The 22,476-nt window shown below is 40.0% G+C and overlaps 6 protein-coding genes across 13 annotated transcripts; 3 read left to right on the top strand and 3 right to left on the bottom strand.

Moving 5' to 3' along the window:
• Positions 1-2: 2 nt before the first annotated feature.
• On the bottom strand, positions 3-1,926 carry LOC104730183 (uncharacterized). Its single transcript, XM_010449314.3, has 4 exons — positions 1,635-1,926; positions 1,398-1,522; positions 604-818; positions 3-491 (listed from the first exon to the last, which is right to left on the bottom strand). The coding sequence occupies exons 2-4, from the start codon at positions 1,485-1,487 to the stop codon at positions 209-211; spliced, it is 588 nt and encodes a 195-aa protein (XP_010447616.1). The 5' UTR covers positions 1,488-1,522; positions 1,635-1,926; the 3' UTR covers positions 3-208.
• A 1,413-nt stretch (positions 1,927-3,339) lies between these two features.
• Positions 3,340-5,982, top strand: LOC104730182 (glucan endo-1,3-beta-glucosidase 5). The gene is made up of 2 exons (XM_010449313.3): positions 3,340-4,569; positions 4,750-5,982. Exons 1-2 carry the CDS (start codon positions 4,226-4,228, stop codon positions 5,855-5,857), a joined length of 1,452 nt encoding a protein of 483 aa, XP_010447615.1. The 5' UTR covers positions 3,340-4,225; the 3' UTR covers positions 5,858-5,982.
• A 198-nt stretch (positions 5,983-6,180) lies between these two features.
• Positions 6,181-8,424, bottom strand: LOC104730181 (uncharacterized). Of its 2 annotated transcripts, none has more exons than XR_015574401.1 (9): positions 8,234-8,360; positions 7,898-8,159; positions 7,731-7,793; positions 7,561-7,600; positions 7,404-7,468; positions 7,160-7,276; positions 6,868-6,996; positions 6,679-6,774; positions 6,181-6,575 (listed from the first exon to the last, which is right to left on the bottom strand). XR_015574401.1 is itself a non-coding variant. In XM_019233782.2 (9 exons), the coding sequence occupies exons 1-9, from the start codon at positions 8,281-8,283 to the stop codon at positions 6,571-6,573; spliced, it is 813 nt and encodes a 270-aa protein (XP_019089327.1). In that variant the 5' UTR covers positions 8,284-8,424; the 3' UTR covers positions 6,181-6,570. The 2 variants fall into 2 exon arrangements, 1 of the variants encoding a protein (XP_019089327.1); XM_019233782.2 differs by having other exon boundaries at positions 6,679-6,760; positions 8,234-8,424.
• Positions 8,425-8,659: 235 nt separating this feature from the next.
• Positions 8,660-15,969, top strand: LOC104730180 (DDB1- and CUL4-associated factor homolog 1). Of its 3 annotated transcripts, XM_087478211.1 has the most exons (13): positions 8,660-8,955; positions 9,045-9,120; positions 9,207-9,323; positions 9,414-9,574; positions 9,684-10,416; positions 10,526-10,614; positions 10,706-11,108; positions 11,231-11,794; positions 11,866-12,048; positions 12,149-12,592; positions 12,711-12,821; positions 12,970-14,817; positions 15,078-15,969. In XM_087478211.1, exons 1-13 carry the CDS (start codon positions 8,660-8,662, stop codon positions 15,798-15,800), a joined length of 5,748 nt encoding a protein of 1,915 aa, XP_087334337.1. In that variant the 3' UTR covers positions 15,801-15,969. The 3 variants fall into 3 exon arrangements, with proteins under 3 accessions (XP_087334337.1, XP_087334338.1, XP_087334339.1); XM_087478212.1 differs by lacking the exon at positions 12,711-12,821 and having other exon boundaries at positions 12,149-12,535; XM_087478213.1 differs by lacking the exons at positions 8,660-8,955; positions 9,045-9,120; positions 9,207-9,323 and having other exon boundaries at positions 9,428-9,569.
• Positions 15,970-16,022: 53 nt separating this feature from the next.
• LOC104730179 (serine/threonine-protein kinase STY13) lies at positions 16,023-18,728 on the bottom strand. 5 transcript variants are annotated; one of them, XM_010449310.3, is made up of 5 exons: positions 18,602-18,728; positions 18,382-18,450; positions 17,985-18,072; positions 16,808-17,797; positions 16,023-16,689 (listed from the first exon to the last, which is right to left on the bottom strand). In XM_010449310.3, exons 4-5 carry the CDS (start codon positions 17,704-17,706, stop codon positions 16,350-16,352), a joined length of 1,239 nt encoding a protein of 412 aa, XP_010447612.1. In that variant the 5' UTR covers positions 17,707-17,797; positions 17,985-18,072; positions 18,382-18,450; positions 18,602-18,728; the 3' UTR covers positions 16,023-16,349. The 5 variants fall into 5 exon arrangements, with proteins under 5 accessions (XP_010447612.1, XP_087334345.1, XP_087334346.1 ...); XM_087478219.1 differs by having other exon boundaries at positions 18,382-18,486; positions 18,602-18,725; XM_087478220.1 differs by having other exon boundaries at positions 18,398-18,450; positions 18,602-18,691.
• On the top strand, positions 18,489-21,880 carry LOC104730178 (aspartate--tRNA ligase 2, cytoplasmic). The gene is made up of 10 exons (XM_010449306.3): positions 18,489-19,578; positions 19,676-19,786; positions 19,930-20,043; positions 20,263-20,553; positions 20,638-20,748; positions 20,833-20,886; positions 20,959-21,038; positions 21,151-21,266; positions 21,358-21,472; positions 21,566-21,880. Exons 1-10 carry the CDS (start codon positions 19,042-19,044, stop codon positions 21,690-21,692), a joined length of 1,656 nt encoding a protein of 551 aa, XP_010447608.1. The 5' UTR covers positions 18,489-19,041; the 3' UTR covers positions 21,693-21,880.
• Positions 21,881-22,476: the final 596 nt, after the last annotated feature.

The raw sequence follows: 22,476 nt of genomic DNA, 5'->3' as shown, positions 1-22,476 counted from the left end.
TATAACGAAAAGATTATTTAATCTTGAGTCACGAGAATTATGTACAACTTAAGAATCACAAAGCATCGAGGTGCTCGGATGGAATTCAATAACATTTTAGCAAATCATTTTTATGAAAAAGAAGTCGCAGGAAACCAGAAGAAACGAATGATCATTTCCTAATAGAACAAGTAGAAAAAACAAATTGAAAACCCAATACCATTCTCTCTTAAGCATCAATCTTGAGATTAACATCCCTGGAGGAAGAGTTTCCATCGATGTTTCTGTTTTCAACTTCATCAAAATGGTCTTCACGGGCGTTATCAGCGAGCATGAGAGCAACCAACCAGAAAAGGCACGAGTCCAATGACACAAAGGCACCTCCACCAATCAGACCGGTCTTAGCAGTGGGGCAGCTGGTCTCTAAGTTGCGGTGAACATTACGGGTCAAGTGAAGATGCTCTGTAATCGTTGGCCAGAGCAACAGAGACAAGGCCAGTCCAGATGTTATCCTACAAGACAAAAACCATAGATGTATTGGTGAAACAAAAATTAGTCACCACCACCAAAGATGTATTGGTGAAACAAAAACGAGATTGAAAAGGAGATGATGTGCTTGCTTACAAGGCAATGTTGAAGAAGACAAAGAAGCTGGTGCTTTTGAACAAGGCAGAGTTAGGAACAGACTTTCCCTTGTAAGAGATGAACAAGGATTTGTAGCCAGCAAAAGTGCAGGCAAGGAGAAAGGCAGCAGAGAGGTATCCCAAAGCAACAGTCGGATCAGATGGATATTTGCAAATAACTACTCCCTTTCCAGTTATTGGAGTCCCAGATGCAGGCTAATGTGAAAACACACACAAAGAAGAGAAAAAAATCACACAATCAATAACACATTGAATAAGTAAGCGGAGTGGTTTACCCCCAACCATATAAAAAGATCCTCCTGGAGAGAGATCTCAGTGACAGAGATGAGCTAAAAAAAAATTGTGTATAAAGAGTAAAATTTAGCAGTAGGCCATCAAAGTTAAGATGAGTACAATAGGTTTCTCTATCATTAGATATAATAATCATGAAGCCGTGAGAAAGAGTAGTGTACAAGATCACTGCAAAACCAAAAATGTTGTACTGAGACTAAAACAAATGTAAACAGCAACGTGAACCAAAGTGTTAGCACATACAACAACCAAAAGAAACCTAAACAAACAAGAAATCCAAGAGGTAACAAAAGGTAGTGCGGAGAAGATTCACTGATTAATACTAATAGACAAGTCCAAAATCTCATTCAAAGTTCTTGTGCCATTTAGTAACACGAAGAATTCGATAAAACAACCAAAAGCATCCAAGACATACATGAAATCAAAATACACTATGAACACGAAAATTCTCAAGGTTGTTGACTTTTTTTTTATTTATAATACCTTCTTGTTCTCAGCGATGACTCCCAAAACAAAGGAGACAACGCCTAACGCAGAGACGATCAACGACATATGTTTCATAGTAACCGCCATAATTGTCTCTTCTTCTCCTCCGTCTAAATCTAAACCTAAATATAATCCGAGAAAATCACAACAAGAATATATTAAAATTCTCGATTTCCCCCTAAACAGAAAACAGAGACGGCAAAATCGAAAGAAAAGTACAGTAGGGAGACTCACCGAGACGACGACGACGATTGAAATGAATATGGGGAGATTTGTTGCGGCTTCACAGAGATAGAGAGAGATCGGAGGATAAGGTTTGTTTTGGGTTGATTTGGTTTAGCGTTGACGAGTATTGCTTATTTTTTTTTAGGTTCACTCAAGATTCTGTTGACCTTCAATAAAAGATTCGATATTTATCATTCTTTTTTTTTTTTTTTTGCGTTACATGTATCTTTAAAATAAAATCTTATGAAATGTAGAGATTTACTTCCTCATCAGTCATCATATTACTTTTTCTGAGTATTATTTATCAATTTAAAATGTTTTTTCGAATTATATTTATATATTATCTTCCCACATATAGATATTTACGGAAAAAAATAAAAATAAAAATAATCTATGATTAGATAAAAAATGAATTATTTTTTTAACGATAGCAAGGAATCAGAAAGCTAGATGCGTTTTATCCGGTCGGTGAACTGATCGCGACTCACACACAAAAGTTACAATGTACAGACCAAAATTGGCCACGGTCTCTTCTTCTACACCCTCCTCGAGCTTTACTTGTCCTTATCACTTTCCCTTGAAAATTAAATTGATGCTTCTCTAAGTTATATAATCAACAACAAATAATATATCAAATCAAACCAACCCGATATCACATTCTCTTTTCAATATCTAATCATTCCAAGAGAGTTATGATGGGTTACAAAACGGGCTTTTTGTTGTCTCCCCATAAAAGATGACAGCTCTTCCACTTTCATCTTTAGATTATTATTGTACAAGTTTAAAGTTAAAACCTACGACTACGAGTGGATAACATGATTTTGGTTTGACTTATTTGTTTAGATTGAAATACAATATTTGGACTCGACGTCCAACCGATACTTCTTATACTTTTTATCTTTCTCGTCTTCTAGGTCACGCCTTTCTTGTTTTGGCTTATAGATTTAATGATGTAAGGATAAAGATTCGATTGTTGAATTTTACACGATCGACTTGAATAGTAGGTGGAAACGTTACTTGATCAAAGAAATAAAAAAGGCTTTTTATGTGTGGCCATGAAGGTGGGTGACTGATATAATGTTGTTGAGGAAGACGAAATACTTTATGTGTGGGTGATTGAAATATAATGTTGTTGTTGAGAAAGAAGAAATTAAAAGTCATTGCAGAATCAGTGAATGCATGTCCACCATTGGACAATCGATCTTTTGGGGGTAAAAAGACAAATGCAAAGTTCTATTTAATAAAAACGTGGAAAAGTGTATTCATTACCTTCTTGAGGTGGAAAAGCTTATATAAATTGAGTTAAGAGTGGATATCCAAGTCATTTTAGATTTATTGTTTAGTGCTTCAATATTTCACAATATCCTTAACAACTCCAAAAAGAAAGCTTTAATAAAAAAGATCATTACTAAGTTTTATGGGTTTCCCAACAACAACAAGCACATCGACAAGCATATGTTGGTTTTATCAAGTTCCCAACAACAACAAGCATATCGACAAGCATATGTTGGTTTTATCAAGTTTTTTTTTTCTTCTTTAATTCAGCTCTCAAAAATTCATCACAAAACATAAGTGGGCCGAGAATGGGCTCAACAATGATACTGTAATTAAGGAGATAAACGAGAGAGAGCGGCTTGAAGGAGAAGTAATAAATGGTCCTACACCAACCGTACCTGCCGACCTCTTTACATTCCCTGTTTCACTGTTCCCATTCACAGGAAAAAAAAAAAAAAACATTTAATTTTGCATTTTTAACTTTAATAATACCTGAGAGCATCACAAACACTGCTTCTCAATCTTTCAAAAGATTCCCTCCTCTTTCTTTTTTTGACACCTCTGCTTGACCTCACCCACATGCCCCTGCCTCACATCAAACCATCTTTTTTTTATTTCGCAGTACTTGTTGATTATAGTAATAACAGTAACAAATTTGGCAAACCCAGATCTTCAGATATTGATGTTATTTATGTCCATATATATGATTCATTAACTTTTTAAACTTTAAGGAAATTTGTTCTTAAATTATCATTGATAGCCGTATCAATATAATATAAAATTAGATTTGATTTTTTGAGTGGTATTGTGAAGAAGCTACAGCTACGAAGTAGACCATTAGATGTTTAAAACTTAAACATTAAATGTTTCTCTTTTTAGTCGTGTTTAATTAAATTTTAATTATTGTTTTTCGTATTCGTAATATTTTTTTTTGGGTGTGATTACTGATTAGGGGTACCAATCAAAAAGCATATACACCGCCTTTCAGACATTGGGACAGACAATAAAAAAAAAGCCATTTTCGTTTTATGTTCTATGTCTAAATACAAGGAAAAAAACAAAACATTCTCTCAACTCCCAAGTCTTGTTATGTTTCAATCTTAATTCTTCAACTCTCTCTTCCTTCTTCTCCAAAATCCACCTAATAAGATAGTATAGTACTGTAGTTGATGTTTTCGATACTCGATTGATTTAGAGAAGTAAAGCCAAAACTCAGCTGTGTTCTTCTTCAAACAAAACTCAGCTCGTTTTAACCAGAGAGTTTCAGATTCTTTTGCTGTTTTCTTTTTGGTTTAGGTTTTTTTACGATTCATCTCTTGGTTCCGATGTTGTCCAAAGGTGTTTTTGCTGTCTTTTTCGTAGTCACTTTATTATGCGGAAGCTTGTTAATTGAAGTTGAAGGGATTGGTGTGAACTGGGGCTCACAGGCGAGGCATCCGCTACCTCCAGCTACGGTTGTGAGACTTCTCCGTGAAAACGGTATCCAAAAGGTGAAACTTTTCGAGGCCGACTCGGCGATTCTCAAGGCTTTGAGTCGGACAGGGATTCAGGTTATGGTCGGAATCCCTAACGACTTGCTTGCTCCTATAGCCGGAAGCGTTGCAGCCGCCGAGAGGTGGGTCTCTCAGAATGTCTCTGCTCATGTCTCCTCCAATGGCGTCGATATCAGGTTTGTGCTTATATCTAATTGAAACAGCATATTCTCTTTGTTTGTTCTAATCAAGAGCTTTAGGCTAAAGGTTCAATCTTTAGATTTTGATTACAGTTGATGAGGGAAAAAAATAGAAACTTTGAAGATAGTCTTTGATTCTTTGAGATTGAAGTTACAAAATGTGTGTTTAAAATCTAGGTATGTGGCAGTTGGGAATGAGCCTTTCCTAAAGGCATTCAATGGAACATTTGAGAGCATAACTCTTCCTGCTCTTCAGAATATACAATCAGCTATCATCAAAGCCGGTTTAGCTACTCAGGTGAAAGTCACAGTGCCGCTTAACGCTGATGTGTACCAAAGTGCGTCTAATCTCCCTTCTGATGGAGACTTCAGGCCTGAAATCCGTGATCTCATGTTAAACATTGTGAAGTTTCTGAGTGATAACCAAGCACCGTTCACTATCAACATTTACCCTTTCATCAGTCTTTACAACGATCCCAATTTCCCTGTGGAGTTTGCTTTCTTTGATGGAACAGGTGATCCTATAAACGACAATGGAAGAATCTACGACAATGTTCTTGATGCAAACTACGATACACTTGTATGGTCGTTGCAGAAGAATGGGTTTGGGAACTTGACTATTATAGTTGGGGAAGTTGGGTGGCCAACAGATGGAGATAAGAACGCAAACATGGTCTATGCTAGGCGGTATAATCAAGGGTTTATGAACCGTCAAAAGGCTAATAAAGGAACACCTATGAGACCTGGTGCAATGGATGCGTACTTGTTTAGTCTTATTGATGAAGATGCCAAAAGCATTCAGCCTGGTAACTTTGAAAGACACTGGGGAATTTTTTACATTGATGGACGCCCTAAGTATCAGCTCAGTCTTGGTACCGGTAACGGGCTGATACCGGCAAAAGATGTGCACTATTTGGCAAAGAAATGGTGTATTCTTGCGCCAACTGCTAATCTTCAAGATCCTCAGTTGGGACCAAGTGTGAGCTACGCTTGTGATCATGCGGACTGCACTAGTCTTGGATATGGCTCCTCTTGTGGTAGCCTGAATTTAGCACAGAATGTTTCGTATGCGTTCAATAGCTATTTCCAGGTTAGTAATCAGCTCGACAGTGCGTGTAAGTTCCCCGGTCTCTCTATAATCACTAACAGGGATCCTTCTGTTGGGAGTTGCAAGTTCAAGATAATGATCAAAGATGATTCTAGTGAAGCAAGTACCATGATGCCTTTGACACGACCGAGGGCAGTGTTGCTACTCTACTTGATGTGTCTGTATATTGTTCTGTGAATACATTGAAGAAAATTTAATGGGTTTGATTATTTCTTTTGTGAAACTTTGGTGTTTATGGAGGAACATAAAGATACAGTGAGATTTATGTCTTTTTTGTTTGATCTATCTATTTCTTCTGGATAGCAGTTTGGTGTTCGCTGTCTCTCTTTTGCCTCTCTTGTTAGTGATCAGAGCTCATAATGAACAAAAAGGCTCCAAGCCTAAAGTTTTCTATATCTTCAAACAACACAACCTTATTGGTCCAGCAGGTTTTTCTGCAAAAGAGGGCTACAGGAGGTGTCACTGCTGAGAATATGTTCACCATTAATAGTCTCTTAAGATTGAGAAAACTTTTACTTTATTATTAAATGAGAAACGATTTACAGACGGTGGTGAACCAAGAGAAATACCAAACCAAAGACCACTGGAATTGTTGTGGAGAACCTCAAACTCTTCTAATATCCCAAAAGGTCCCCAAACAACTAAAAATTATACCATGACCTTAGTCCACTTTCCTACTCTTTCTATTTACACTAAGCTTTACGGTATGTATGTAAAGAACATTCCAATGTATTAGATACAACATTGATTATCTTGCAATCATCGAGTCAGTGAGATAAATCAAGGAGAGAATTGGGGTGGATCTTCAGTGACGTGATCTGTCCATTGAAGTAAAGACTTTGGAGAGTTCTATGGAATAGTGTTTAATGCCTTGTTCGAGAGAATAAGGTTCAGTCTAGTAGACATAAAAAGGAAGCAAAGGGACATGTGAGCTACTTATCAGAATTTAATAGTAATATGATAAGGGTTAGAATGGCGGAGGAAACATCAGAAGCTACCTGATCCGGTCGTCGCAGTCCTGGTTCTTTTAAAAGGCTCAGTTTGATGGTTCTGGAGATATGCTCTTGATCTCATATCTGCCTGCATATAGTAGTCTGTATTAATAGTTTAATACTTAAAGACTCTTACTTTCCACTTTTCACAAATTACTATCTGTTTGTTGGCATATATCAAAATGCATCACTTACCTGTCTAATAGGTTCGGGAACACGGTACTTGCAGGTCATCTTGACAATTTCAACAGCAGAATCAAGTGATATGCGATGGCCAACCGAAATGTATATGGGCTTTAGAGAACTCAGAGTTGGACGAAATCCCTGTTGAAAGTAATTTTTACAACTTGACCATTAAATTCACTATCAAATCCACAATGGAGAAGTTTCTTTACTTATAAAGTGATTTAATCACTACTAATAGAACGGTATAGAGAAAGAGACACGACATATTATAGACAGCAATTGTTAAAGCAAAGTCACTTACTACTCCCCACGTAAATCCAGAGTTCCCTACCAAAGAAATAACTTGCTCATGCTCGTTTTCTTTGAGCTGAAGTGACCGTCTCACCTCAGATTGATTCAGACCATCCACATGATGCAGCTGAATATGTTACAAACCATATATTCAACATTAATGATCAAATGCACATGCACGAAAAGCAATAACCGATGGCACAATGAGACACAAGCAAAAACGGTTTCCAAAGATTTTTCTGAGAAGTTCGTACGTTCTTTCCGACCCCAATGGTAGGGAGGTGAGCAAGAACACCTAAATGACACGCCAAGCCAAATCCTAGAACACAATTACATCCAACACCATAAATTACAAATCTTGAGATGCAACTTAAAAACCTAAGGTAAACAGAGAAAGTTCATGTTTATTACCTCGTGGATGAAGTATTCCATTTCCATCCACCATCAGTACCTTTGTAAGAAAACAAAGTAAGAAACTTTTAGAAGATAAAAAAGCAAAAAACTTAAAAAGACAACTCAGAAGCAATGGTTTAAGAGTAGCCAACTGCAAATTACAGAAAATTTATAGAGAAAACCAAAACCTGAGGATAGAAAGGATTCTTATCATCCCTCATCTTTTGCAGAATCTGCAAGAGAACCGGAGCCTGTAACATCAACAAAACAAAAAAGATCCAATTTTGGGAGTTGAGATACTTCTTCAGTCAAGCAAATGAAAACAACAGAGCATTTTGCTCGAGGAGACGGGAACCTCACGAAAGGCAAGAAATCCAGGGACATAAGGAACATGAAGACGGAGAAGAGAGAACTCATGATGGACTACACGCAGAGAAGGTAGCTCGAGAACAACGAGACAAGCGCAGGCGACGGATGAATCTTCCTTGGAAAAGCTCATATCTACACCTCCAACGTACTTAAGCATCTCCGATCCCTGAGACAGTTCCATTGATGAAGATAACTTCCATGTAAAGTCATCGTACTCGATCAGCTTCTTCTTCAGCTCATCCTGCTCTCTGAAACCAATCAAACAAACTCCTCAATCGATTTGATTGCCTAAAATCAAATTAACATCGAATTCGAAACCTACTCTGTCCAATTCTCGATCTGATTTACAGACGAAGCTTCCCCTCCATCCATATCCAGAAACAGTTCAGTCGCCGGCGATATGAAAGATCCTCCTAATCAGAACAATGAAACGTCGTCGTAATGATGACAGTACAAATATGGGCCTTTAACAGGCCCAAGTTTTAAAAACAATGGGCTAGGGTTTGTTTAGTGGAAAAAACGGGTCGGGTTATAATTTAGTATTGAGTCGGTTTAGCTTTGTCGTCTCCATCTACCTCGGCCACCTCCGTCTTCTGCTGCGTTTCTTACTCTCTCTTTACAACTATAAGCTTTTTTTTCGTTTTCCCCTTTCATTTTTTCTTTTCTTTTTTTCCGGTAGCTTAGTAATATCCGCGATCCCAACGTCTGAATTGATCGTCGTATCTGAAAAAAAAGAGAGAGGAGATTTATGGACGGAGAAGAGCATGCCGAAGTCCCTATTCCGATGGTGGAGGATGAGCTATCGGCTGCAGCGGCGGAGGCGATTACAGAGTTGGCGAATTATACCGAGGAAGCTGACCCTGGGGAAGGAGGAGGAGGACAACAGGAAGGAGGAGGTGAACAGAGTGTAGATGACGAACTTATATTGGAGGCGACGAACCTTATGGAAAATATTACTTCCGTTGCTAATAACCCTAATCCTAAGAATCTTCACAAACTTAGCAATCTCCTCGAATCTCAGGAGTCTCAGTTTTTGTCTATTTCGTATGTCTTCTTTTAACCTTTAGCTATCAGTCTCTCTCTTTTTGATTTTTGTAGTTTTCTTTAGCTTTGACGCTTACTTGTATCTGCAGGTTCTTAGAGGAGACTGGACAGTACTTAAGTGCTCGCAATAGTCATAACAGTGGCAAGCTGTGTAATCTCATCCGAGTAAGTCTTTTTTTAAAGATTGTTCCTTTTAAAAAAAAATCATGGGTGGGTTTCTTCTTCTGATTTTGGTTACTTGATTTTGGCAGGAAAATGATGAGTTTTTTGAATTGATATCCTCAACTTTTCTATCTGAGAATGCTTACTCAACCGCGGTAAAGGCTGCCTCTGCAAGGTTGCTAATGAACTGTTCGCTTACTTGGATGGTAAAAGTTCACGAATTTCTTGCTACTTACCCTTACGTTTAGTTTTCGTTCGTTGGTTGGCTCATGACTCAATTCTGTTTTTTTTTTCAGTATCCTCATGTTTTCGACGATGCTGTTACGGACAACTTTAAAAATTGGGTTATGGAAGAGGCAGTCAAGTTTCCTGGTGAAGACCCTGGCAGGAAGGAACCCACAGATTCTGAAATGTTAAAGACTTACTCTACAGGCCTTCTTGCTCTCTCTCTGGTGAGGTATTGACTAAAACATTCCCAACTTGTTGTCTCTTTCCATTTTTGCAAATGTTTTGGCGCCCACAGCTGATATATATATTTTTTCTTTTTTTTTTCTGACTCATGCAAGTCGTGGGCAATTAGTTGAAGACGTTTTGACATCAGGACTATCTGCTAAGCTTATGCATTATCTTCGAGTACGAGTTATTGGAGAGCCAAGCACAAGCCGTAGAGAAGCCCTTCACACAACTGAGACTAAGCACGTGTCCTTAAAAACAAAAGAAGAAGGTCGAAGTAGGGTGCGTAAGGTTGTGGATACTGTTGAAGGTGACCATGTTCTTGAGATGGATTCCGGCAGAGAGATGGGACAATCTGATGGCGAATTTGAAACCGATGGCAGAGAGAGATTTAATGTTTCAAGTGTTGTTGATTGTAAAATGAAACCTGTAGATGACAACAGTGGAAGAGATGACCCTTCAAGACACAGACTTAACAGATCAAAATCAAGGGGGAGAGGAAGGGTTAATGAAGGTGCAACTGATACAGAAGTTTTCTTGGCGTCTCCTAGATCAGGTCGTCTAGTTGTCAGAGATAAGGATCTATCAAAATCTTCAGATGGCAGAAATGCAGAAGACGTGACCATATGTCTGGGGAAAATGAAGTCTGGTATGATGGAGATAGAAAGAGAGGAGGGTGATGAATGTTTTCAAGGTTGCATTATAGGAACCAAAAATATAACTGATTTAGTAAAGAGAGCAGTTGGAGCTGCTGAAACCGAAGCTAGAGCTGCCCATGCTCCTGATGAGGCAGCTAAAGCAGCTGGTGATGCTGCAGCAGAGCTTGTTAAAACTGCTGCTTTGGAGGCATGTATTTTTTGTTGTTGTTGTGATTAGCTGTTAGTGATTTCATTTCCTTAATGAAGCTCTTAGGTACTGATATTTATATTGATCGTCTTTCTTTTATATTATTTAGGAATTCAAATCTACTGGCAGTGAAGAAGCTGCTGTGTCTGCTGCTACTCGTGCAGCTATTACAGTCATAGATGCCGCTGAGGTTTCAAGGTCAGTCATGCTATGGTGTCATGGATATTATCACTGCTCTTTATCAATTATTTATATCTGGACTTACACTCTGCTATTTGGTTGGTGGCAGAAATCCTACTTCTGTCACATCTGATCAGACTACAGAAATTGCGGATGTTAGTGAAGTTTCAATTCCAGATATCGAATCGTTGGCCAAGTTACAAGAAAGATATTGCATCCAGTGCCTTGAGATACTGGGAGAATATGTCGAGGTTCTTGGGCCTGTACTCCATGAAAAAGGTGTTGATGTATGCATTATGCTGCTGGAACGTACATCCCAATTTGATGACAGTTCTACCGTGTCTCCTTTGTTACCTGATGTCATGAAGTTAATTTGCGCTTTGGCTGCTCACCGGAAGTTTGCTGCGATGTTTGTTGACCGGGGTGGCATACAAAAATTGCTTGCTGTTCCAAGGGTCTCTGAGACCTTTTATGGTCTCTCATCTTGCTTATACACCATTGGCTCTCTTCAGGTAATTAAAACAACAAATTTCTACGACTTCTATTGCAATTTTTGTTCACCTTCATCTATCAGAATCTGACAATCGCTGAAGTTGTATAAATCCTGCTTGTTCTTACCTTCAAATTTTCTCAGGGTATAATGGAGCGTGTTTGTGCACTTCCATCGGATCTCGTACATCAAGTTGTTAAATTAGCTATCGAACTTCTCGACTGTTCCCAGGATCAAGCCAGGAAAAATTCAGCTTTATTCTTTGCTGCTGCATTTGTCTTCAGAGCCATTTTAGATGCATTTGATGCTCATGATAGTTTGCAGAAACTCCTTGCAATTCTTAGAAATGCAGCCTCAGTTAGAACTGGTGCTAATTCTGACCGATCTGCTCCGGAAGTCATGACGTCCTCAGAGAAACAGATGGCATTTCACACCTGTTTTGCTTTGCGCCAATATTTTAGAGCTCATCTTCTTTTGCTTGTTGATTCAATCCGTCCTAGCAGAAGTAGCCGAGGCGGTGGACGAAATGTTCCTAATGTAAGGGCAGCCTATAAGCCCCTTGACATCAGCAATGAAGCTGTTGATGCTATCTTCCTTCAGTTACAGAAGGATAGGAAGTTGGGTCCGACCTTTGTGAGAACTCAGTGGCCTGCTGTCAATAACTTCTTGGCCTCCTCTGGACATGTTACCATGTTAGAACTATGTCAGGTACTTAGCATTTTACTCTCCTCATGTACTTTGTTGTCTACCATGTATTAACGTTATGGTCACATGCGCAGACTCCACCAGTAGATCGTTATCTGCATGATCTACTTCAGTATGCTTTTGGTGTTCTTCACATAGTTACATCAATACCTGATGGCCGCAAAGCAATTGCGCATGCCACACTCAGCAACAATCGTGCTGGCATTGCCGTCATTCTGGATGCAACAAATATTTCCAACAGCATAGTAGACCCTGAGGTCAGTAGTCCACTTCTATCCATTATTCACATAGATTTTGTCTTGCTTCTTCTGCTTCTCATTGATACTTGCCTGCTTCATGTTTTCTTTGTGATTGAAGATCATACAGCCTGCACTAAATGTCCTAATCAATCTGGTGTGCCCACCACCATCATTAAGCAATAAGCCACCGCTTGCACAAAATAATCAACCTGTTCCCGGTGAAGCCACTGCCCGTGATGGTTCTCTAGGTACTCTGTCCACTGGTAATGCTCCGCAAACTCCTGTTCCACCAGCGTCTTCAGGTTTGGTTGGGGATCGAAGAATTTTCTTAGGAGCAGGAACTGGTTCTGCTGGCCTTGCTGCCAAGTTGGAGCAGGTTTATCGTCAAGCCCGTGAAGCTGTTCGTGGGAATGATGGTATAAAAATTCTTTTAAAACTTCTTCAGCCCAGAATATATGTGAATCCCCCTGCTACCCCAGATTGTCTACGAGCACTGGCTTGCAGGGTACTTCTTGGTCTAGCTAGAGATGATACAATTGCACAAATACTGACTAAACTTGAGGTAGAATATCAATTTTCATTCCCGGTTATCTTTATCCTCTTTCATATGTGAGATACATCTGATGAAGTTGAGCAGGCATCCTTGGTGATAGATTCTGACTTTCCAAGCTTGGTTATAGGTTGGAAAGAGTTTATCAGAACTAATTCGGGATTCAGGTGGTCAGTCAAGTGGCACAGATCAGGGCAGATGGCAAGCTGAACTTGCTCAGGTGGCGCTTGAGCTAATAGGGGTAATCATCTATATTGATTTATTTTTCTTGTTTAATGTGTCGCTATGGGATTCTTTTTGTGCTTCGTAAGTAATTAGTGATTATTTCATTCCTTGTTTCTCTGTTGAAGTTTTGCAGACATGTTTAATTGCGTTTTATGTGTTTACAGATAGTGACAAATTCAGGGCATGCGACTACACTAACAGCCAGTGATGCTGCTACTCCAACACTGAGGCGTATTGAAAGAGCTGCCATTGCAGCAGCAACGCCTATAACTTATGATTCTAAGGAGCTTTTGCTCCTTATCCATGAGCACCTCCAGGCATCAGGTCTTGGTGAAACTGCTTCAGCTCTGTTAAAAGAGGCTCAATTAACTCCTCTACCTTCATTGGCTTCCCCTTCGTCTATTGCATATTCCTCTACGCAGGAGATGTCTACGCCGCTAGCTCAGGAACAATGGCCCTCTGGCCGTGCTAACAGTGGATTTTTCACCAGCAAACCCAAAGTCTGTGCACATGAAGAAGATCCTAATTCTAGATGTAATGCGGCTGTATCTGCCAAGAAGAAACATTTGGTTCCCTCAACACAGGAGATCCCCACACCAGTAGCACAACAACAATGGCCCTCAGGCCGTGCTAACAGTGGATTTTTCCCCAGCATACCCAAAATCAATGCACGTGATGAAGATCCTAGTTCAAGAGGTGACACAGCTCCATCTGCAAAGAAGAAGCAGTTGACTTTCTCCCCTAGCTTTAGTTTGCAGTCACGAAAGCAATCTTTCTCCCATGACGCTCAACCTCAGTCTACACAGAGAATAAATAGTAGTTCGAATTTAGATCCTGCTGGGGTAGACACATCAGAAACTGCTGCGGAATTAGTTTTCAAGAACGACCTTGACGCCGATGCTCAATTTAAGACCCCGGTTTCCTTTCCGAGAAAACGGAAATTGTCTGAGCTTAGAGACCCAGAGTTATCAGTTCCAGGTAAAAGAATCAATTTGGGCGAGGTAGGACCACGATCTCCAGCTTGTCCAACCACGGCTTCCTTACGTAGAAATTCATCCATTGTGGATGGCTCAGGTTTGCTAACACCAACTTCCGCTTTAGATGCCAACCAATCTGGGAACTCCAGACTGGGCCAGATGACACCTGCTTCTCAGCTAAGATTTCCCAATGATCCCCAGCCTTCCAATCCAGAACGGTTATCACTAGACTCCCTTGTGGTTCAGTATTTGAAGCACCAACACAGGCAGTGCCTGGCTCCAATTACAACTCTTCCCCCTGTGTCTCTCCTACATCCGCATGTCTGTCCTGATCCTAAAAGATTACTGGAAGCTCCACAAAACATCACTGGCCGTCTTGGTACCCGTGAGCTTCAAAGTTTCTACAGTGGAGTCCATGGGAATCGCAGGGATCGTCAATTTGTTTTCAGCAGATTCAAATCTTGGAGATCTTTCCGGGATGAGACTGCTCTCTTTACATGCATTGCACTTCTTGGAGGTACTAATCATATAGCAGTAGGTAGTCATGCTGGGGAAATGAAGATATTTGAAGCTAGCAGCGGTAGCTTGCTTGAGAGTTTTCAAGGTCATCAAGCTCCGGTTACACTTGTTCAGCCATATGTCTCTGGTGATACTCAGTTGTTGCTTTCTTCGAGCTCCAGTGATGTGCAGTTGTGGGACGCGTCTTCTATAACTGGTGGGCCTAGACACTCCTTTGATGGATGCAAGGCTGCGAAATTCAGCAACTCTGGGCTACGTTTTGCAGCGCTTTCTTGTGAAGCATCAACAAAAGATGTTCTTCTATATGACGTACAGACATGCACTCCTTGCGAGAAACTCACGGACACAATCACATCTTCCAGAAGTAATCCTTATTCTCTTGTACACTTTAGCCCTTGCGATACACTGATATTGTGGAACGGTGTTCTCTGGGACCGCCGTGTCCCAGAGGTTGTCCGTCGGTTTGATCAATTTACCGATTATGGTGGCGGTGGTTTTCATCCTTCTAGGAGCGAGGTAATGGATAAATCATATTACTCTTTAATCTGAATCAATGTGATTATACCAAAGCTATGAAATTGTTGTTCCTATTCCAGTTTACCAAACCTGATGAGAGTCTCTCAACCAAACCCTAGAACATTCTAAGACAACCTTATAAAACCCATCCCTCAGTACCTGTTCACAACAGTTTTAAATATTCGACATTAACTCGCTATAATATAGTAAAAAAATTACTTGCTGTTTCTTGGCTTATAGATATGTCGTTTCTATTACAGGTGATCATAAACTCAGAGGTCTGGGACATGAGGTCTTACAAGCTTCTTCGAAGTGTACCATCACTGGACCAGACAGCTATTACGTTCAACTTCAGGGGAGATGTTATATACGCAATGCTGAGGAGAAACATTGAGGACGTTATGTCTGCTGTTCACACACGACGTGTGAAACATCCCTTGTTTGCTGCTTTCCGCACTCTTGATGCAGTCAACTACTCAGACATTGCCACTATACCTGTCGACCGATGTCTTCTTGACTTTGCCACAGAACCAACAGATTCGTTCCTTGGGCTGATCACAATGGAAGACCAAGAAGATATGTTTTCCTCGGCCAGGATGTATGAGATTGGTAGACGGAGACCAACAGATGATGACTCCGATCCCGATGATGATGAAACGGAGGACGAAGATGAAGATGATGAAGACGACGAAGATGACCTGGACCGAATTCTGGGACTAGGTGGAGATGATAGCGATAGTGGAGATGATGATATTAGTAGCGATGACAATGAAGATAGTGGGAGCGAGTTTGATGATGATGGAGGGATGCTCCTTGAAGGTGGTGGTGGTCTAGTGGGGTTTATAACTGATGGTGTGGATGAAGATGATGATAATGGTGGGGATGATGAAGATGAAGATGAAGATGAAGATGAAGACGATGGTGACGAGGATTTCTTGAGCAGTGGCGAAGAGGATTATAGAGATAACATTCGTTCTTCTTAAAGGTTGTAATTTTATTTCCTTTTGAGCTCTACAGAGATCTGTATGGGTGGATTTTTATTATCCAAAGTTTTGATGATAAGTTCTTGTATCGTTTTTTCTTTGTTAAGTTGCATGTTTTAATTATTTGATGATCAGTAATTAAAAAAAGAAACAGATGTATTCATCATAATCATGGTTTTTAGAAGGTACCATGTGAAAGCCAATGAACGTGGAAAGGAGAAAGAGGGAAAAGGCATGCAACTATCAAATTCAAGGAAAACTAAACCAAACACTTCAGCAATCACCGTACACTTCTTCTATTTTTGGTTTTTGGTTTGCTCTTTTTCTTTCTTAATACAAAAATCTAGAAAATCAGTAGGTCTAAAATGGTTGGGTTACTTCTCCTATCTTGGGAAAAGAGATACAATCGGATCGGATATATAATATATAGATAGATACACACACAAACTTACATATATCTAAAGCCCCTTCTTGCTTCGCTCTCTCTCTCTCTCTCACTCTGTTTTCTCCTTTTCAAGCCTTTCCCCTTCTATGTTCTCCTCAACAGATTTAGTCGACTGTCATTGGTTGCGTCATGCAACATCTGAAACGGGCTTTTCTCACAGTCGTCATTATCTCGGTTTCAGCCGCCTCAAGGAGATTGACAATCTCTGCAAAACAAGGACGGACTTCAGGGTCTGCATCCCAGCAACGTGTCATAATCTCGCCAAGCACAGGGAGACAATCTGTTGGGACCGTTGGGCGAACTCCTCGGTTCACCACCGCAAATGCAGCTTGAACCGCCGTCATGTTCTGGAACGGTAACAGACCTGTTATCAACTCCCACAGCACGATTCCAAAACTATACACGTCCACTTTTTGTGTGTAGGGTCTATGCTGGATCATCTCTCTGCATTAATCAACAGAAAGGAATATAGTCTATATATAACTCGCAGAGACTTGAAGTTACCAAGGACAAGAAAAGGATGGAAAAATGATTTACAATTCAATAACTTAATTCAACTTACGGGGCCATCCATCTGTAAGTTCCAGTCTCTGGAGTCATCCCTTCGGTTTGAACTTCAATTCTTGCAACGCCAAAATCAGCAATCTTGATGGACCGATCAGCTGATATGAGGAGGTTATCTGACTTTAGATCCCGGTGTATAAAGTTGCGCTCATGGACGTAAGCCATACCCCTGGCAACATCCAGTGCCTGCATAACAGCCAACTTCAAAGGTACAGCTCGGTTTTGTCTCTTAGTCAAAAACTGTCTGACCGAACCTCCTTTTGCATATTCCGTCACGATGCACCACACCATTGGTTTAATACAGGCTCCGATAAACCTAACGATGTTGGGATGCTTCAAAAAGGCAAGCATAGAAACCTCCTGCTGAAACTGCTGTTCAAGGGCTTGTGCCTTTTCCGGGCTATGTTCTGGCCTCTCGAGTAGCTTAATGGCTACGTCCTCTCCATTGTAAGTCCCTCTGTATAACTTTCCAAAAGCCCCTTGAGCAAAAGCAGGACCCATGTGAAGTTTCCTCAGGTCTATAGTCCACTCTTCATAGTTTGCCAGTCCCTCGGTTGGATATGTAGTATCCATCAAGGCTTGTGCTAAGGCATCATCGTTAAGTGCATGAGTAACTCGTCCTGGGCGAAAAACGCTTTGGCCATCAGAGGGAGCATAGGGACGGCGCATAGGCTTCAAACCAGGATGGCCAATAAGAGCATCACTAGAACCAACGCTACTGTTATCCACAGACATAGACACAGAGCCACCAGCATTACTTGTCTGCATACTGTCAACGGACATGTTTGTACCTTCTTCCCCGAGCTTTTGATAAAAGTCTTGGGTGAAGGCATAGTAGTTGTTATCGTTGTTATGATTTCCAACAGCGTGCATATCAAACTTTGGATTCTCAAGCATCCTGTCCAATCTCGCGCTATGTATTACGTATATGATGTCTGACCGGACTGCAAGTCACATGTAGATCTCTTTCAATCACTTCAACATGCACCTAAAGCAAAGTAAAGGAGAGACAAAAGGAGAAAAGATATGAGAAACACAAAATTAGATTTCTGACTTTGTAACAAGAAAACAAATGGCTAGCCCGTGCATTCAGGTTCAGCACAGATGAAGCAATCGGCGATCTTTCTTTCATTGCAGTAAGCCAGTAACTACCAAATAAGGAAAAAAAAACTTACCTTTAAGAACAAATCAATAAGGGAGCCACCAGAAACAGAAGTTAATCTTTGTGCAACCCGTATCAAAACTCGTGATGCTCTACACACCCTAAAAATAGAAACATATAGACATGTTAATGTTACTAAAAAGAATGAAAAATTCGTAAATTTAAGACCTTTTGATACTCAACTCAGCTACACGGTGGTTCTAATGGAAGAAAGCAAGTAACTTCACAACCATTGAATTACAAAATTTCATATCAAAGAAGCAAAAAAAAGCTAAGAATAACAAATGAGAGGTCCTAGAAGAAGGATAAAATAACTCGTCTATAAACCAAACCAAAAAAAAAAAAAAAAGAATTCACAGATCCGATAATTCCAATAATGAGATAAGCTAAAACAACAATTCATAGATTACCTAGAGCTTCACAGACCTCACAAAATCTGAAAGGAAACACACGAAACCCCTTGAGGCCTTTGGTGGGTACTGGATAAGTAATAAAAGGATCAAAACAAATAAAATCTGAATCCGATCAAGAAAATTCAAAACACCCCCACACACAAAGTAATCAGATCGCAATCTTAAAAAAAAGCTTAACTTGTGATCAAAAATTTGAGAGCTAAAAGAACTCAGAAACCTTAAAGAAGCAAGAGATGGTCTCGAAACGAAGAAGAGTCAGTCGTCGCTTCCCATTTACTTTTTTTTTTTCCCAGAATTTTTTTTTTCTTTTTGAGATTTTTATTTAATTTTTTGGTCCGTCCTTTGCTGGCAAATTCGTTTTTTTTTTTAATTAACTGAGACAGCTACCGAACCATACTCTCTCTAATATCAAACTGTTTCACACGCGCGCTTTGTCATATAGACACGTGTCCAATCACCGTGTCGTTTACGCCGTGGATAATTTCGTCGTACTAAATCACACTAATTCTAAAGTATTGGGGTCTAAACGAATATTATAAACATTAACGGGGCCATTCCGTGTTTTTCTTTTTTTTGATATATGGAAAGCTTTAGGGTTTCGTGGTTTTCGATTCAGTGGGCTTTATTGATTTTGACTCATCCTTTAAGCGAGCCGTTATGTCGTCGTCGGAGTCTCAAATGCCGTCGGAGGAATCTGGAGAGAAGATAAGCAAGAAAGCAGCGAAGAAGGAAGCAGCGAAGCTAGAGAAGTTACGCCGCCGGCAGGAACACGAAGAAGCTACTCAGAAAACGGCTTCGATGTCTCTCGAAGAGAATGACGAGTTTTCAAGTAACTACGGTGACGTGACTCTCAACGAGTTGCAATCGACGGAGGATCCGAAAGCTGGGAAATGGAGAGAGGCTATTGAAGGAAAAAAATGGATCGATGTGAGCGATTTGGTTGAAGAGATGGCGGAATCGGAGGTTTTGATCAGAGGTCGAGTTCATACGAATCGTCCGGTGTCTGGTAAACTGGGGTTTGTGATCTTGAGAGCGAGTGGATCAACTGTTCAGTGCGTGGTTAGCCAATCGGAGCAGAATAAAGTGGGCGCCAACATGGTTAAATACCTCAAGCAGCTGAGTCGCGAATCCTTTGTCGATGTTATTGGTGTCGTCGTTCTCCCTAAGGAGCCTTTGACTGGAACTACGCAGCAGGTTCGTTTTATTTTCTTCTTGTTTTCAGTGTCTCGTTTCCTTTAGTTGTGACATTGATGACTCATGTTTGTGTTTGTGGATCGATAATGCTTATTAGGTTGAAATTCAAGTGAGAAAAGTGTACTGCGTCAACAAAGCTTTGGCAAAATTACCTCTCAGTGTGGAGGATGCTGCCCGAAGTGAAGCGGATATAGAAAAATCTCTTCAGGTATAGTTTGCTATTTTTAAGTTTTGGAGATATAGTTGGAACTGGTACAATTTTGTTTTGAATTTCTGATCATTTGTGTTCTTCTGATGCTTCTATGGTGGTCAATCTGTTCATTAGAGCTGTTGTTTTCATGATTTTTGCAGAGTGGAACGCCAGCTGCTCGTGTCAATCAGGATACTCGTTTGAATCATAGGGTGCTTGATATCAGAACACCGGCTAATCAAGCCATCTTCCGCATTCAGTGCCAAACCGAAAATGTAAGGGCTTGATCTTTTTAAAAAACATGGAGGAGGATTAGGCGGTTTTCATATCTGTTAGTTATAGATATGAGCCTGGTTTGGTAACATATTTGTGTTTGCATCATGACTAGGATAGGATAGCCACTATAAAAATGTGCTATTAGTATGTTTTGATATTTCCATGATTTGGTTGCTTCGTTCTATGTTGCTTTGCTGAATTAGCTATCACTTTTGTAGGCTTTCAGAGAAAAATTACTAGAGAAGTCTTTTGTTGGAATCCACACACCGAAACTGATGGCTGGTAGTAGCGAAGGAGGTTCTGCTGTGTTTAGGTTGGAATACAAAGGGCAACCTGCTTGTCTCGCTCAGTCTCCTCAACTTCACAAGCAAATGGCAATATGTGGTGACTTGCGACGCGTCTTTGAGATAGGTCCTGTTTTCAGAGCAGAAGACTCGTTCACTCATAGACATCTGTGTGAATTTGTGGGTCTTGATGTGGAGATGGAGATTCAGAAACACTATTCCGAGGTAAGATTGTGCTGTTAAAAATAGAATTTATCTCAAGTATCTTCTATTGTACCAGTGGTGCTAATATCTCTCTTGTTTGTGCAGATAATGGACCTTGTGGACGAGTTATTTGTGTTTATATTCACTAGTTTGAATGAGAAGTGTAAAAAGGAACTGGAAGCTGTTGCAAAGCAATACCCATTTGAACCTTTGAAGGTACCATATGCAGTATAAGCAAGGAATATTAGAAACTGAGTTTTTGTATCTTATTGGATTCTGATCATTGGCACTAAATTGCAGTTTCTACCAAAAACATTGAGGTTAACTTTTGAAGAAGGGGTTCAAATGCTGAAGGTATGACTTGTATTTTACCTGAGTTTTTCGAATGGACCTTCAATAATCATTGTAATCTTGATGTGTTGACAGGAAGCTGGTGTGGAGATTGATCCTCTTGGCGATCTAAACACTGAGTCTGAGAGAAAACTTGGCCAACTTGTTTTGGAAAAGTAATCCATTTCTTTTATCTACCCATGTTTGATATTATTTTTGTTTTCAAAATGGTTTAGTTCTGTATCTCACAGTTACAATGTTGTCACTATGTGTTGTTGATTTCGACAGGTACAACACTGAGTTCTATATTCTGCATCGGTATCCTAAGGCAGTTAGGCCGTTCTACACCATGACTTGTGCCGATAATCCTCTTTACAGCAACTCTTTTGATGTCTTCATCAGAGGTACATCTTTGAGTTATACTTTTTTACCTTGTGTGTTCTCACTGATTACGTTACTGCTCATTTGATTCTAAGTCAACGTGTTCTGTCCTAGGTGAGGAGATCATATCAGGAGCTCAACGTGTCCATATCCCAGAAGTCTTGGAGCAACGTGCAGGGGAATACGGCATTGATGTGAAGACAATATCCACATACATCGATTCATTCAGGTAATTTACGAACTGGACCAGCGCGGTTCCGTTAGTAGTTAGTTTATCTGAGTTGTTCTCTAAACAGACAATTGCTACAAATAATGTTAACAGGTATGGTGCACCTCCACACGGTGGGTTCGGAGTGGGGCTGGAGCGAGTGGTGATGCTTTTTTGTGCACTGAACAACATCCGGAAAACATCGCTCTTCCCTCGCGACCCTCAAAGGCTTGCACCCTAAAATCTTTTCAACTTAAAGCTAATGAGTGAATAATTGTCAGACTCCACAATTTTTTCTCATGAAGCTTTTTGAGAGTTTAGACTTTTACTTCTTGCCTAATTCTTGTCATTTTGTACAATTGAATCTTGGTTTTAGCGCTGTGATGCGTATGTTACATTTACGTTGTCGAGTAACTAAGCTTTTCTCCAGATATTTGAGTCTTTGTTTTATCAAGATTAGATCCGACAAATTAGTGGTTCCCAGTTCCGTCTTTCCTGTTAGATGTATAAACATCATCATACCGAGTTAGGATCCGGTCTTTTTGCTAGGTCTTAAACTCTTAATAAAAGTACGGGTCATTATGGGTAGCAACTAGCAATAATGGGGGAACGTGAAGAAGTCTCATAACTCAATTCCAATGTGTATACAGGCACCACATTATAATGAAATAAAATTGTAACCAGAGCATATGGCACACATGGTCTTATATTTGCCTAATTTCGACCCACATTGTAATGGAGTTATAACAAATGTATCTTCTTCTTCTCTATTGGTTGGGTGGATCTCAACTCATGAAATTCTTCTGATGTTGTGATGAATCTACTATAAGCAAACTTTGATGAGAAACTACCACTACTACTCTTCTTCTTCCACTCTTTCCCACACATACTTGGATAGAATAAAACATACATATAATTTATCTGTGTGATAAGATGATCTGAGCAACAATGTAAACAACCAACATGGTTTTAATACCAATTGACCTAGCTGAAGCTTCTAACAGTGAGCTGGTTATCTTTAGATA

This window comes from Camelina sativa, chromosome 12 (genome assembly GCF_030686135.1).
Source record: "Camelina sativa cultivar CO46 ecotype springtype chromosome 12, ASM3068613v1".
NCBI lineage: Eukaryota > Viridiplantae > Streptophyta > Magnoliopsida > Brassicales > Brassicaceae > Camelina > Camelina sativa.
Note: the sequence above shows the minus strand (reverse complement) of the source record. Positions and strands in the feature narration are given on the sequence as shown.

Excerpts from the sequence above, each read along its gene's own strand:
- LOC104730183 (XM_010449314.3), bottom strand. The coding sequence starts at position 1,487 with ATGGCGGTTACTATGAAACATATGTCGTTGATCGTCTCTGCGTTAGGC. Across the intron at positions 819-1,397 it reads TCATCGCTGAGAACAAGAAG|CCTGCATCTGGGACTCCAAT; the intron begins GTATTATAAATA and ends TTTTCACATTAG. Across the intron at positions 492-603 it reads GTCTTCTTCAACATTGCCTT|GATAACATCTGGACTGGCCT; the intron begins GTAAGCAAGCAC and ends TTTGTCTTGTAG.
- LOC104730182 (XM_010449313.3), top strand. The coding sequence starts at position 4,226 with ATGTTGTCCAAAGGTGTTTTTGCTGTCTTTTTCGTAGTCACTTTATTA. Across the intron at positions 4,570-4,749 it reads TCCAATGGCGTCGATATCAG|GTATGTGGCAGTTGGGAATG; the intron begins GTTTGTGCTTAT and ends TTTAAAATCTAG.
- LOC104730181 (XM_019233782.2), bottom strand. The coding sequence starts at position 8,283 with ATGGATGGAGGGGAAGCTTCGTCTGTAAATCAGATCGAGAATTGGACA. Across the intron at positions 8,160-8,233 it reads CAGATCGAGAATTGGACAGA|AGAGCAGGATGAGCTGAAGA; the intron begins GTAGGTTTCGAA and ends GATTGGTTTCAG. Across the intron at positions 7,277-7,403 it reads CCATTGGGGTCGGAAAGAAC|CTGCATCATGTGGATGGTCT; the intron begins GTACGAACTTCT and ends TAACATATTCAG.
- LOC104730180 (XM_087478211.1), top strand. The coding sequence starts at position 8,660 with ATGGACGGAGAAGAGCATGCCGAAGTCCCTATTCCGATGGTGGAGGAT. Across the intron at positions 10,417-10,525 it reads TTAAAACTGCTGCTTTGGAG|GAATTCAAATCTACTGGCAG; the intron begins GCATGTATTTTT and ends TATATTATTTAG. Across the intron at positions 14,818-15,077 it reads TTCATCCTTCTAGGAGCGAG|GTGATCATAAACTCAGAGGT; the intron begins GTAATGGATAAA and ends TTTCTATTACAG.
- LOC104730179 (XM_010449310.3), bottom strand. The coding sequence starts at position 17,706 with ATGCTTGAGAATCCAAAGTTTGATATGCACGCTGTTGGAAATCATAAC. Across the intron at positions 16,690-16,807 it reads ACTTACAGATGGATGGCCCC|AGAGATGATCCAGCATAGAC; the intron begins GTAAGTTGAATT and ends TGATTAATGCAG.
- LOC104730178 (XM_010449306.3), top strand. The coding sequence starts at position 19,042 with ATGTCGTCGTCGGAGTCTCAAATGCCGTCGGAGGAATCTGGAGAGAAG. Across the intron at positions 20,749-20,832 it reads ACCCATTTGAACCTTTGAAG|TTTCTACCAAAAACATTGAG; the intron begins GTACCATATGCA and ends ACTAAATTGCAG. Across the intron at positions 21,039-21,150 it reads GGCCAACTTGTTTTGGAAAA|GTACAACACTGAGTTCTATA; the intron begins GTAATCCATTTC and ends TGATTTCGACAG.